Source organism: Pinus tabuliformis, chromosome 8 (genome assembly GCF_031772625.1).
Source record: "Pinus tabuliformis cultivar Carrire ecotype Pingquan chromosome 8, CPIR1, whole genome shotgun sequence".
Lineage (NCBI taxonomy): Eukaryota > Viridiplantae > Streptophyta > Pinopsida > Pinales > Pinaceae > Pinus > Pinus tabuliformis.
The window spans coordinates 1,691,346,835-1,691,360,468 of NC_142294.1; the positions used below are offsets into that span (position 1 = coordinate 1,691,346,835).

Sequence of the window (13,634 nt, forward strand, 5' to 3'; positions counted from 1 at the left end):
AATTACATTTTCAACTTATCTCCTTATGGGTTTACTCAAATTTCAAGTGGGAATAGTTGTTGGATGTAGAATTTGATTCTTCATTCAATGAGTACTTTCGATGGACCCTGCTACACGAAAAATGAGAAATACATGAAAAACGTGATTGTAATCACGTTTTTTCAGGTATTTCTCATTTTCCATGTAGTATGGTCCATCAAAAGTATGTAACATGGATACTCCTTGGATGAGAAATTAAATTTTGCATCCAACGAGTACTCTTGCTCGAAATTTGAGTAAAACCTTAGGGAGATAAGTTGAAAATACAAGTTGAAAAAATTATTATTTTATTAATTTTTGATCTTTTAATATTTTACCCAAAAAATGGTGGATCATCCCCCATAGTTGACATCATCATCTTGAATCCTATTGGTTCTTATAAAGTTTATTTTGGTTGCACATTTTCCTTAGGAGGCCCATTTTAAACCTCAAAAGTTATCTAATGTGTGTTTGAGCGTAGTCACCCTTTACGAAATAAAATTATGATATCAAGATGATATTCCCTATGTAAATTATGGATAACTAATGTGGCGGTTCGTGTCGACATCGATTATATTGTGAAGTATTATTTCCCTGGTTTTTTTGGTTTGCAGAGTGCCACTCTATAGTTAGTAGGGTGGGGATATCTATCAGTTTATATGACTTTCTCTCCTTGATCCAGGTGGCTCGAGAGACACTTAGAGGTCAAACAAGACTCATAATACGTCTAAATTCAAAGTGGTCAGATTGCTCTTGAACTAGGACTAGATCAAAGTGCTCATCGCCTTGATTCCAACGGTGCGAACACCATTCTAATTTGAGTTCATATGGAGGAGTTAGAACTAGTCAAATTTTAGGTCAAAGTGGACAAATGGCAGTGTTAAGGAGGCTATCACTATCACTCTTTCCATCGATATCACTATTTAGACTGTGCATCTGCTCGTGATGATGATTTCTCCTCATCCTTATTGAATATTTTATATTGTGGGTCAAAGCTAGTCGTTATCAGCTCTTTCCATCGTTATCACTATTTATTTCGTTGCCTAGATCTGACTCTACATCTTGTCCTGATGATGAACCACACTTGTTGGTTCAAAAGGCCTGAACAAAATACACTTGATGTGATTAGTACTGAAAGATGTACCAATATTATAATTATGGATCACATAAGCCTAAATTCGGAAAATATAACATTATGATAATATATATATATATATATATATATATATATATAAAAAAAACCACTACTATTTATTAATAGATTTATATATTTAAAAAAACCACTACTATTTATTAATAGATTTTATATATATATAATCCCAATTTTTTATCAAGCTTTGATTTTATCCATGATTTCCATTGCTTGAAATCTAGGAACAAGTTCCATATAGAATAATGCACATATATCCATACTAGAATTTAGTTTGTATAACAAAATATTATTACAACCACATTACTAAATATGGTTGATATTAATTTCATATTAATATTCACATTAGTATTCTAATCAATATTTAACAATATTAATATTAAATTTAATGTTTATTAATCACTGATAATAATAATATTGTTATAAACTTAAAATAATAAAAACCCAATATTATTAAAATCTTAAAGTAATACAAACTAAAACGTAAGTAAATTTAGCTAAGAAAATTACTAACATCATTTTTTTTCCAAGGAAAAAGCGTAATTTTCATTAAGATTGTTAAGAAAATTACATGTTGTATGCCAGCATTGTGTTATGCTTTCTCTACTGTCTGATGATGGAGTTCTGTGTTACTTAAATATTACAAAATCCTTCAATAACTTGAAGGTCCAAAAACTGTGTACAAATTGTTTAGTGGACTATTCTGCATATAATGAAAGCAAAACAAAATAAACCAGACAGACCAAAAATGGATTGATCCTATCAATCAATCCCTGGCACCTGCCTCCACATCTATATATGGCTTGTGATAAACCTGAAAGAAGTCACCATTCCTGTATTCCTGTATTATCCATTGTCCTCTATTCAGCTACGCGACCTCTTTGGAAAGAAAATTACTAACATCATTTAATATTGTATTAATGTTGTTTTTAATAATATTATTTGTAATATTAATTTGACTATTGTTATTATTATTAGTTATATTATTAATGATATTATTTAATAATGATGGTATTTATTATAACCTTAACATTATTATGAAACTTAAATTTATAAAAAAACTAATATTATAAAATGTAAATTTATAAAACTAGTAATATTACTTTTCAAGTCACACCAAATGAAACGGGGTGATACCAAATTCCAACACCACGTTTCAAAAATAATTTTTTAATAAATTACAAGGATAACCATGTTCCACAAATGATTTTTTAATAAATTAAATAGACGAGGAGACTTACTATTGACAAAACTTTTCATATTGTCTATTGATACATGTATTAGACTAAGAATATTTGTTTGGCTTGCAATCTCAACCATTCATTTTATTGACAATATAAAATCCGTAAGCCCAATTCCAATATAGACCACGACGTAATAGCATGGGCATTTACCTATAGTTGTAGATCATAAAACTCTTATGTGTGCTTAAATATTTGCATATTACCACATATTATGGCCATGTTCCAAAAAAATTGTTTCAGAACATAGCAGAAAATTAGCAAATGGATACTTCAAGTTCACGTGACATTGTCTAATTGATGCATATATACTCAAAGTCCCTCATCTTGTCTTTGAAAAAAACAGTGTCGAATATACTCCTCAGATGTTGATGTAAACCTTTTTTGGATAGCTCATCAACAACAATGTTCTGCTCACGATATAGGTGGGAGAAAGTCAAATCTAGAAATTCAACCTGAATCTCTTTGATACTATGCAACTAGTTTATGGGCTTGTGGTGTTCAAAAGTTGTACGACCTTGAACCCAATCTATGGCCACCTTTGAATCTCTGAATACCACCAAATTGTCGATGGAGAGACATTTTGCGCAAGATAGAACTCCTCAAAGGGTAATGACCTTTGCACAAATGTTAATACCTTCGCCCTAATTCGACATAAAATGAAATAAAGTTCTGGATTGATAACAATATATACCTCACACCCACATTTCCTTCTGTAGGTCACCCCATCAAAAAATTCGACAAGGACTCTATCCCATATGTTAATGAGGTGAATACTTCTCTTGTGCTTCTGATTAGCCATTGGGCCATACTCATTGGAGTATGCAACAATGAAATAACAACATTTTCAAATATCCCAACTTGATCCCTCGAAAATACAAGCATTCTTGTAGCACCAAATTCCCCGAAAAATGAATAAAGGAAGGGAACACCACTATGTAACACCCTCCTCCCACATCTACCCAAGTAACCGGCTAACCAGGGTAAACATGTGATGAAAAGTTACTATGATATGATTCGACCTCGTAAGTCACCTTAAAGAAGTGGAACCAATGGAAACACACCATACAGACCTTCCACATCAGCACCAAGACCCTCAGGAACCATCCCAACCTCTCACGTAACCAGCCCCTAAGTCCCACTATGCTTCTTGACCAATTAACCCCTCAACTCTCCCATGATATGGGCATGCCAACGTCCAAAGGGCTCTGGATGCTCCCATAACATGGCATGCCAGTGTCTAGGGACTATTTCTCTTAGTGTTGTGCCAATGTCCCTAGGATTTGACCCACTTTTTTAGGCCCAGATCCCAGGTCATTGCCCATAATTCAATGACACTTCCAGAATCTGTGATTTACATAATAACAAGTCTTACAAATCAAAAACTAACTCCAGGACTAGGCTTGACCATCCCCAACCAGGACTGACATTCTATCAAACACTTGGCATCAATGCAATCTACAGGAAATGAATACAAGACAGAGCATAAATGACTGATAAATCATATGATACTTAACAAGAAGGATCACCACCCTCTTCCCTTAACTGTTTTGACATCAATTAGGTCTTGCATCCATTATCCTTTCAATTACAAGTAAATACATGAAATAACCATGGAAATAACCAATCATATAGCCATGCTTATAACCAACATTAAACCATGAAAATTACAATGAGATAATAGCCATTAAATCCACATATGAATAAGTACAAAAGCAAGAGAACTTAGCTTTTATTAAACATAAGCAAATTTGACCAGGTTCGGGCCTTCCATGTACCACCTGACCGTAGACATGGCTGAACCAACTCTTTCTTTCAAGTCAGTCACCCCTGTGCCATATTCCAAGCATCAATGTGGGATTTCATGGATAAACCAATCCAAAAAAAACCAAAGGAATCTAGAGGTTAAACCACCTCCACCCTCACCAAACAGCGATCTCACCAAAACCAACACCGAGATAACAAAACCAAACTGAGCTAGGAATGCCACTGAACTCCATCATTATCCTTGAGGAATTTTCTGTCTCATTGTCTCTTAGGCTTTACCGCAATCCACACCGGATAACCACCAGCAATCCCTACTCCAATAAGTACATTTGCAAACATCTTATAGAAAATTAGAAAAATAGTGTTTACAAAGGAGCCTTGAGAAAGTTATTAGCTGTCAAGTTCACTTTATATAACTCTTGAGAAAGGAATTTTTTTAATAAGTTCACTTTTTAGTAATTCATAGTTGATGCTAATAGTCCTCATTCAATATGATTGCACTTGTTTTTTTAAGCTTCTACATTCTTGTTGAGGTAGTTGCTTCATCACAAATTCCCTTTTAATTTTACATGTAGGTGGATGCTTTCATATATAATATTTATCAACAAAGAGTTGACCCAAGTTTTCCAAGCCTACCTTGATAGTATATTTTACCAAAAAAACACACGTTTTGTGTTCACAAATCTTATTGTCATGAAAATATAGAATATGAAAAGATTGCATTGTGCACAAACTCGTTTGTGAAAGAAATGTTGTCACAAAGTTATCTAGTGCATTAATACAGGGCATTGATGACAAAAGGTAGATCAATGTATAAGATAGAGGAAGATAGCATTATGCACAAAATCATTTGCCAAAAAAACATTGTCCCTAAGTTTTATTGAAATATTATTAATCCAACATTGATGATAGTAGGCTGTTGCACCAAAGATTTCATAAAAAAAAATCCAAAATTTGAAAATATTAAATCCTAATTCCAGTTAATGGTAGCCAATTCCGAGGAAATTTTCTTATTTGTAATCATCCAAATAAAGAAAATAGTGTACATTTAAAATCGATCGCTCACATTCAGATGTCAAATATTTTTAATTGTTTGATCAAGCTCCTCTCAAGTTTGCACTAGAGAGAAGAGAATCTAGCAAGTTGTCTTTAAAATAAAAAAAATTCTATTGCTCTCAATCCAATTCAATGCTTCAAAACAACCATTGTCAAAAATATTGAACCTGGTGCTTCACATAATGGAAGACATGTCATTCGAAGCCATAACCAACGATTCGTCAACTTCCCAAATCCAGATCAATTCTTCATATACATCATTGGTCAACAACATGAGCCAATGAAGATTACCTCGACCCAATAGCAAATATGAAGATTTAATGCTTCCAATTAGTGTGCCTACGTTGACAACTAGGTTGCATTGACTCAAGGCTTAAACATAAAAACACGATGAACGGGCTAATGAATTACATCTAATATTGTGGATATGGAAAGACCCGCAGGGCCTTAATAATTTCTAGGTGCATTTCATAATAAAAAAATAAATGTAGTAGCACATAAATTGTATAAATCCATAGCTCAAAGGAAGGATGATCGCAAGTAAATAGAGGGGTGAACTTACAAGGCTTGAGCACAAAATGGAATCGGATGAAGGGCCAATGGTGTCAACATACAATAAGATCATGGGCATTCAGAGCAACTAGAGCACCACAAGAAACGAAATTTTCTAAATTAAGACAAACATAACTTTCACAGTATAATGGTTTCTCAATGTAATGTACAAACACTAAATACTGAAGATGAACATAGTGAAAGGACAATACTGAACAGTAAACAAAAATTGACAAGTACCAAAATATACTCACCTGAGAGACACGAACAGAAAATGTTTGCCCAAATCAACATGGAAAGAGCATCTCAATTTCACCACAAAAGATAAAGGCTAATGGGATTTCTAGTTACTTGTTACAATGAGATTCATCCAGTATTATCTACACAAGTCGGGAATTTGACTATTATGAAGAGCCTCATAATGTCCGTCAAGAGGGGAAATATGTTCCATTAAAGTTCTGGTCAACCAGCATGTCTGTTCTACATCAAGACACTGATGGGAAATTTGTCATGACATGTACACACCATCATTTTAAGAAGAGGATCATTCTCACACGAAATTTGTGTCCTCGATCCTCTTGGTCTACCGTTATGACCTGCGATTTGCTTGTTTCTTCCATCTGGTTCTGCTTTATTTTTTCTTAATAGAATTTGAAGTATATCGTTCACCTGATCATTCTTTGATGTTGACGATGCTTGGTCTTCTTTAAATGTTACCTTGTTGCATGACATCCTTTGACTGTATGCATTTTCTATGGTTGGAGTGTAACAATTCTACTTTTTATTTCTTTTCTTCTACTTAAATATTCATTCCTCCATGATAAGAGTCTGAGTGGCACATTAAAAAGTACTTTTGTATGCACTGTTGAAACGTGTTTGAGATATAAAATGCAGAGTGCATTTTTTCCTACAGCTTGGAAGTAGCTCTAATTTATAATGCATAAGGTCACTGCCTTTTGATGTTTAACCTCCTTGTAACATTCATAGTCAGACTAAAGTTTAAACCACTAAAATATATTATAAGATTTCACCACAATTGGGCACTTCTCAATGATGCATATTTACTTTGATAAGCAACTTTAACTTACTATTAGAAGGGAGAAATGCTTTCTGGAGGCACTTCAGCGCAAAATAGGTTAATTTCATGTCTTATGAAGAATGATTCGAGCTGTATGAGGACCTAAATCCCTCAAATGAAGATACCTCTTTGAGACATAATTCGAAGGTAAAACTAGAACTTTTAATTCTTATATTGCTACATACGTTTATATCATCAACCTGGCTTGATGTTGGACTGAACAATTAAATGCTTTTTCTCAATTTTGCAATATATCCACCAGAATCGCATTATTATTTTTGTTGGTGCAATTCCTGACTTTTGTCATTTTATGTTACATTCGTTGCCCATAACATTATACTATCCTCTCCTCTATTCTGAATCTCTTTGTGGATCATAGGATTAACTATGAGGGCCTAACATGCAACTTCTTCACTCATTATGCTATCTGTAGGTTTGGACTAAGTTGTAAATTTGACAATTTCATGGGACACTTAAATTAGAGTATCTTTAGACTTAACAATTGAATCTGCTGGAGGAAATTGTCAAAAACAATCTTCTACATCAGAAGCTAGTCAATAGCCTTCTGGTGTTGAAAATGTAGGAATAGATTCATAGTGTTCCACTTCAAGAACAAAATTGGCCTTTTACTTTTTTACGAAGTTGACAAAGTCTACTGGTTAAATGTGATTGAGGTGCCTTATCCTGTCAACTGGGTGCACAAGCCAAGCTAACATTGTCTATTCAGGATCCAGGGCATTGATTGACTAAGCAACAGGTAATTTCTTGCTGAGAGTTGTAACCGGGGTTGCCATGATTTTGACGGACATTATGAAGCTCTTTATAATGGTCGAATTCCCCTGTAACCTTGTTAAAAAAAATCTTTAACCATGGTATGTAAGTGTAGAGACCAAAATATGATAGAAACGATCAAAATCTGATAGAAAATATTATTAGGGTCTTTTATGTTGTTCAAACAATTATTTTGACTATAAAAATATTCTCCATATAAACAGAATATATTCTGAAAAGAACTGTAAAATTTAGCAAGCAAGATTAGTTCTCATTTTCAATCTAGAAAACAGATCAGTTCCTGTCATTCATGTCACATTATTCTTGAAGGACACTTACCTTTAGTTCTTGCAGATGCGATGCTGCAGCCTGGCATTTCACATTAAGCAAACACGAAATTTCAGTTTTTTGTCCCAAATAATTTTATAAATAAAGGTACACTATTTCTGAGATCCCTAAGCTATTGGAGGAAAAGTTCCCCAAGCCACACCACTAAGGGTTGAAAGGGTGATGCAGCATTAGCCGCACATACCCACAGTATGCATGTAGAATGCATGTCACATACATCCCAGGATTTCCAAAATTCCTTACTTGGTAAAACCTTCACAAATCAAGGTTTAATTCTCCTTCAATAAATTCCATACGAAAACATTTCATTTAACTATCCCAAGTCTAAACTTTACAGACCTTTGAGCTGAATCTTATAAATCCTTCCATAATCTTTGGACCTTGGCTAAAACTCAAACTTAGACCTTCATTAATTAATCCCGACATTAACCGTAATACATTTATTTCGCTCATTTCTATTATAATTCCCATATAATAGAAATATTTCATAACTACACTTAAACCTTACCTTTCTGCCATTCCACAAACCTTTGCACTTATATCGATCTTTTTTAGCGCATTCAACCTCCGTCGCCAATCTCATTCCTTAATCTGACGATTATTGCGTCACCCGATTGCCAACTAGCTTGGCCGATCTCCACCATTGATCAATCTCACTCGATCCAACGGTTATCGCACAATCTCGCGTGAAATCGTGCACGATCGATATCAGTTCGAGAGCGCGCGAGAAAAGTAGTTTTCTCGTGCTATGTGTCACCCGCTAAGGATAATTGCGTGAATTTGTAGAATACCACTTACAGCTTTTAGGGTGCGCGAGAAACTGCTTACCGCCTACGAAGACCACTCCACTATTCTGCACGTGGTTTTAATCTCTGCCATTTATTTTCTTGACTTTATCTTGCGTGACTTAATCTTAGCCGTCTATCTCACACAATCTCATCTGTTGATCTGACTGATCCAATGGTTCCTGTGCAGTGTTACGTTCTTTTGTTTCTTACTGTGTAATATCCCATTCGTTCGACTTTCTGCCTGTGTATTTGTTCTCGCCTTCTGGTCTTCACTTGTTCTGATCTTGATCTCTGCTCTGTTACTTCATTTTTTCAAGCCTTTATGCTTCCTTCATAAATCCTTAGGTTTTAGGAAACCTTATAGTTATACATTCGTTGTAACATTGAAGGTTTTCTCCAATACTGTCTATGTGTAAACCCGTAACACTCTTCTATGTCTTCTTCTCTGATTTTGCACACTTGCAAAACTATCTTACACATAATTACTCTAATTCACACATAATTTATCATTTGATTACTCAATACAATCCACTCATACTTAGAAATTGAGTTATATGTATTAATAAATAAACATTTACACAAGACTTTCTTTCTCGGCCTGATCTTCTATATAAGTGACCTTTCCTTTCCTGCCCGTAGGCTTACAATCAACCCTATCTAATCATTGAACTCTAATTCTCACTCTAACTAACTGACTCTATGCCTTTTTGGCTTACATTTATACAAAAGGTTTTGTTAACCAATTCCGGTTTAGATTCGTAATCTGCTGAACTAAATCCTGAATATCCTCTAAGTCCACTTTTGACTCCACTAATCCTTAAGAATCCTCTCTAGTTCCACAAACCATGAAACCAATTTCTAAACTAAGATTTACAATTGATTTCCAAATCTCTCAATCCTTACTAATCACTCTTCATCACTCATGTTCTCCTACATTCGAGAGCATTTACAAATATCCTCACAATATCTAATTAATTCCTATTCCAATCACTCAAAACATTAATAATTACATTAATTTGATACATAGGAATCCAACTTCCTTGAAAACACAAGACCCCCTAAGTTAACTAAAATATAATGAAATCGTTGAGCTGAATGCTCCTGCATCAAAAGGCAATAACATGGGATTGCAAATCATAATTCTTGTGCAATATGCAAAGATGAATTCCACAGTTCTCACTTCCAGCAAAAACTATTATTAACAGCATGACACATTTACAAGTGGTGACAACAAAAAATTTCAGTATTCTAGTCAGAATGGAAGCTTAGAGGTAGCACTTCAAATCAGCCATGCAAAGGAACTTAAACTAATTGATCTTAACAGACTGTAAGAAGTAGATCCAATGTGTGGTTTCCATTTTAAGCGTTAGGTACTGCCATTTGAGCTTCATATGTGCAAGCAACTGATTAAGAAGTGACCCTAGTCCAAAAAATTTAGGAATATAGCAAAAGAAGCAGAGGGTTTCTAAATTGGAGGATGGTTAAACCAACACCTTTTGCCACAACCACAAAGTACAGTCAAATTCAGCAGACCTCTCTGGATAAGGTCTGATCTCTGCTTCCATAATCTCATGCTGATGTTGTAGATTAATTTACCACATAGCCTCTGAAATACATAGTGTTCATACAGTCAGACGACATTCAATGCGATAACATAAATCCCAGTGAGGCAAGTTCCCATGTTAAGTTTTAAGACAACCAGATGTCATGTTGCCAGGTCAATGCACATATGGTCTTATGTCCTATTATAGCGAGTCTGGATAAACTAATTATATGACATCATGAAAAGACGTCAATTTCTCAAACAACCTCTAGCACCCATATGAAACCAAGAGTGAGGATCACTACAGATTGTTAAAGTTTGTCACATGGTACAAAATTACTAAATGCAGTTGACAACTAATTTAATCGACTGTTTAATTGTACCTTAAACTTCCCATAAGAAATTTGGCATTAGCAACTCAACCACTAGAGCAAACCATGAGTAGACCCTCCATTAATTCACACCCATAACAGTGCTTCATAGTATTTATATCAATGTTGGTAAGTTCTATACTAGTAGGTGCTATTACAGTAAGTCCATCTATTTTACCTAAATTAGAAATTGCAACTATTGGAAGCAAATGCTAACACTAATTTCCATAAAACAATTCCTCAAGACCACTTCAGACAGACCATTCAGCTAATGTAAACTGCAACAAAGGCAGATACATTATATAGTATTTGAAAGCCTTAATAAACTTGCCATCACTAAGAGCATAACAGATGAATCTACAACTCACCGCTATTATTATTTGCAAGGTCCACTTTATCAATATCAAATGACAACTCACTAACCATTTAGCAAACCAATTCTAGGTTATAAATGTGAGCACTATCAATGTTATTTACCTAGGGTGCTACACCCGTTGCAAGTACACACCAACTGCTAGGCCAAACCCATTTCAGACTAAACAACTAGTGCATTTAATAAAGATGTATCACCCACTAAGCATTAAATCAGATTTGTTTTCATATTTAACACATAGTGCACTTTTCTGGAAATGTCAATTGGATGATTCCATCAACACAGCCACCAAGCCTGTTTCAGATCGCCTGCCTAGCCTATAATTAGCCTATAATTGCTATTTACTCCCTATTACTAAATCTTGCTAGGTGCATTTCAGCAATATCGCCAATCCTCGGAGAGGGTTGCGCCCAAAGATGGCCTACTATGTTGAGCACTTCTTGGAGTTGAAAGATGGGTTCATTGTTCAACCCCAATATACTTTTCACCATTGGTTGCATGCTCTTTGCATTCCTCTAGGCCAGTTCAGAGTAGGTTCTCATAGACTTCGGGTAGAGATGGACCACTGGGTGGATAGACCAGACAGAATCTGCCAGGTATGTCATTTATAGGAAGTGGAGACTGAAGTGCACTTATTCTTGGATGCCCTGTCTACTACGAGATCAGAGGAAGGTTTCGTTGCTTGTTTAGAGATTCTCAAACCCTCATCAACTTTTTCAGGTATCCCGACCAGAGATGTTTGGCCCTTATATGCAAGAGGCTTTCAGGTTCCGAGTGCATATTCTTCAGCCTCCCATCAAACTAGACCCCACACAGAAGATCACGACATTTTTCAAGGTACTACCTTTAGAAAGGGGCACCAAGAGACAGATTGATACCAGCACGTATCTAGACTCTAGATTAGTGAGGATATGTGGGACCTCACCCCACCACACGAGATCTCAGCCACAGATCCGTTCCTGGGAGATGGACTAGGTACTCCAGACCTCAGCAGCACATGAACCACCCATGGTGACGATTTAGTGGACAGTCCACACTTTCCACCAGCTCTTGATCGGGCCAACAAACTTTGTTGAGTTTCTTCAATGCTCTTCATTCAACCTCGAATGTTAAGAGAGATGGGTTTGATCCTCAAACTTATTAGCTCCTGGATCTTCTCCACAAGGGCCAGATGTTGATTTACTCCATGCATTGTATTTTTTTTAGGAGACCATTTGGTTCTCCCGCTCTATATGAACATCATTGTATTCAATAGTCCCTTTGACCTACTTTGTGGTCATTAGTTGGACATAAATATAATTATCTTATCTTATCTTATAGTATTTTTGACAACCTTGTCATCACTAACAACATATCAGATCAATTTGTAACTCACCACTGCTATTATTTACAAGGTCCACTTTATCAATGTCAAATGACAACTCACTAACCATTTTAGCAAACCAATTCTAGGTTATATATGTGAGCACTGCCATTGCAATTTACCGGGGGGCACGACATCCGTTGCAAGTACATACCAACTGCTAGGCCAAACCCATTTCAGAGTGACCAACTCGTGCATTTAATAAATATGTTTTACCCACTAAATACTAAATCAGATGTGTTTTCATATTGAACACACAGTGCACTCTTCTGGAAATTTCACTTGATGATTCATCGACACAACCACCAAACCTATTTCAAATTGCCTGCCTAGTGTATAATTACCAAAATCACCCCTGCACTTCATTAATTTCAATTTATTCCCTATTACTAAATCTTGCCAGGTGCATTTCAGCAATATCGTTACAGAGGGTGTTATTTGTGGCTGAGTATGTCACAGCACCAATATCAAACTTTTTTGAAGATCAGTTGCAACATTCTATTGGCTTTGTCGGGTGTGCATTCCTTGCATAGTGCGTCCATGATGGTGGCATATGCAATCATATCAGAGACATGAACTCTATATTTCATTTATTCGAATAATTTTATTGCCTCCTTCAGGTTACCAGCTCTATAAAGTCCATTCATCAATATGGTGTCTGTGATAACGTCAGGGCTCTGACTCTGGCCTTGCATCTCATAGAAGATCCATTGACCTTATTTTGTCCTGTTATGCTTGCAAATCTCATCTATTAATGTATTATACCTAACTACGTTAGGCCAGCAACCTTTCTCTGGCATCTCTCGAAGAAGTTCCCTTGCCTTCTCCAAATTACCCACGCAACAAAATCCATTTATAAGAGTATTCCACCTGATTTCATCAGGTGAACTGCCTATTTGCACCATAACATCTAATAACCCGAGAGCTTCCTGAATCTTGCCTTCTTTGCAAAGACCATCAATAACAATACTGTATGTCATAATAGTTGGATTGCACCCTTCATTTGGCATCTCATGGAGCACTTTAGTGACCTCCTACCAATGTCTTTCATACATAAACTATCCATAAGTGCATTGTATGTAACAACATTAGGGTATATGTTTTTGTTGGACATTTTATAGAAAAGCTTCTTCGCCTACTATAACTTGCCTTTCTTAGATAAACCATCAATAAGTGCACGGTATGTGACAACATCAGGGCATATGTTTCTCTCTC

At 35.5% G+C, this 13,634-nt stretch overlaps 1 protein-coding gene across 1 annotated transcript in view; it reads right to left on the reverse strand.

Annotated features, from left to right (window-relative positions):
• LOC149242763 (uncharacterized) overlaps positions 1 to 13,634 on the reverse strand; it is a 51,030-nt gene that overhangs the window by 8,690 nt on the left and 28,706 nt on the right. The window contains exon 11 of the mRNA XM_089371003.1: positions 13,207 to 13,453. Coding sequence (XP_089227129.1) covers positions 13,207 to 13,453 — 247 coding nt within the window. The remainder of the gene's footprint in view (positions 1 to 13,206; positions 13,454 to 13,634) is intronic.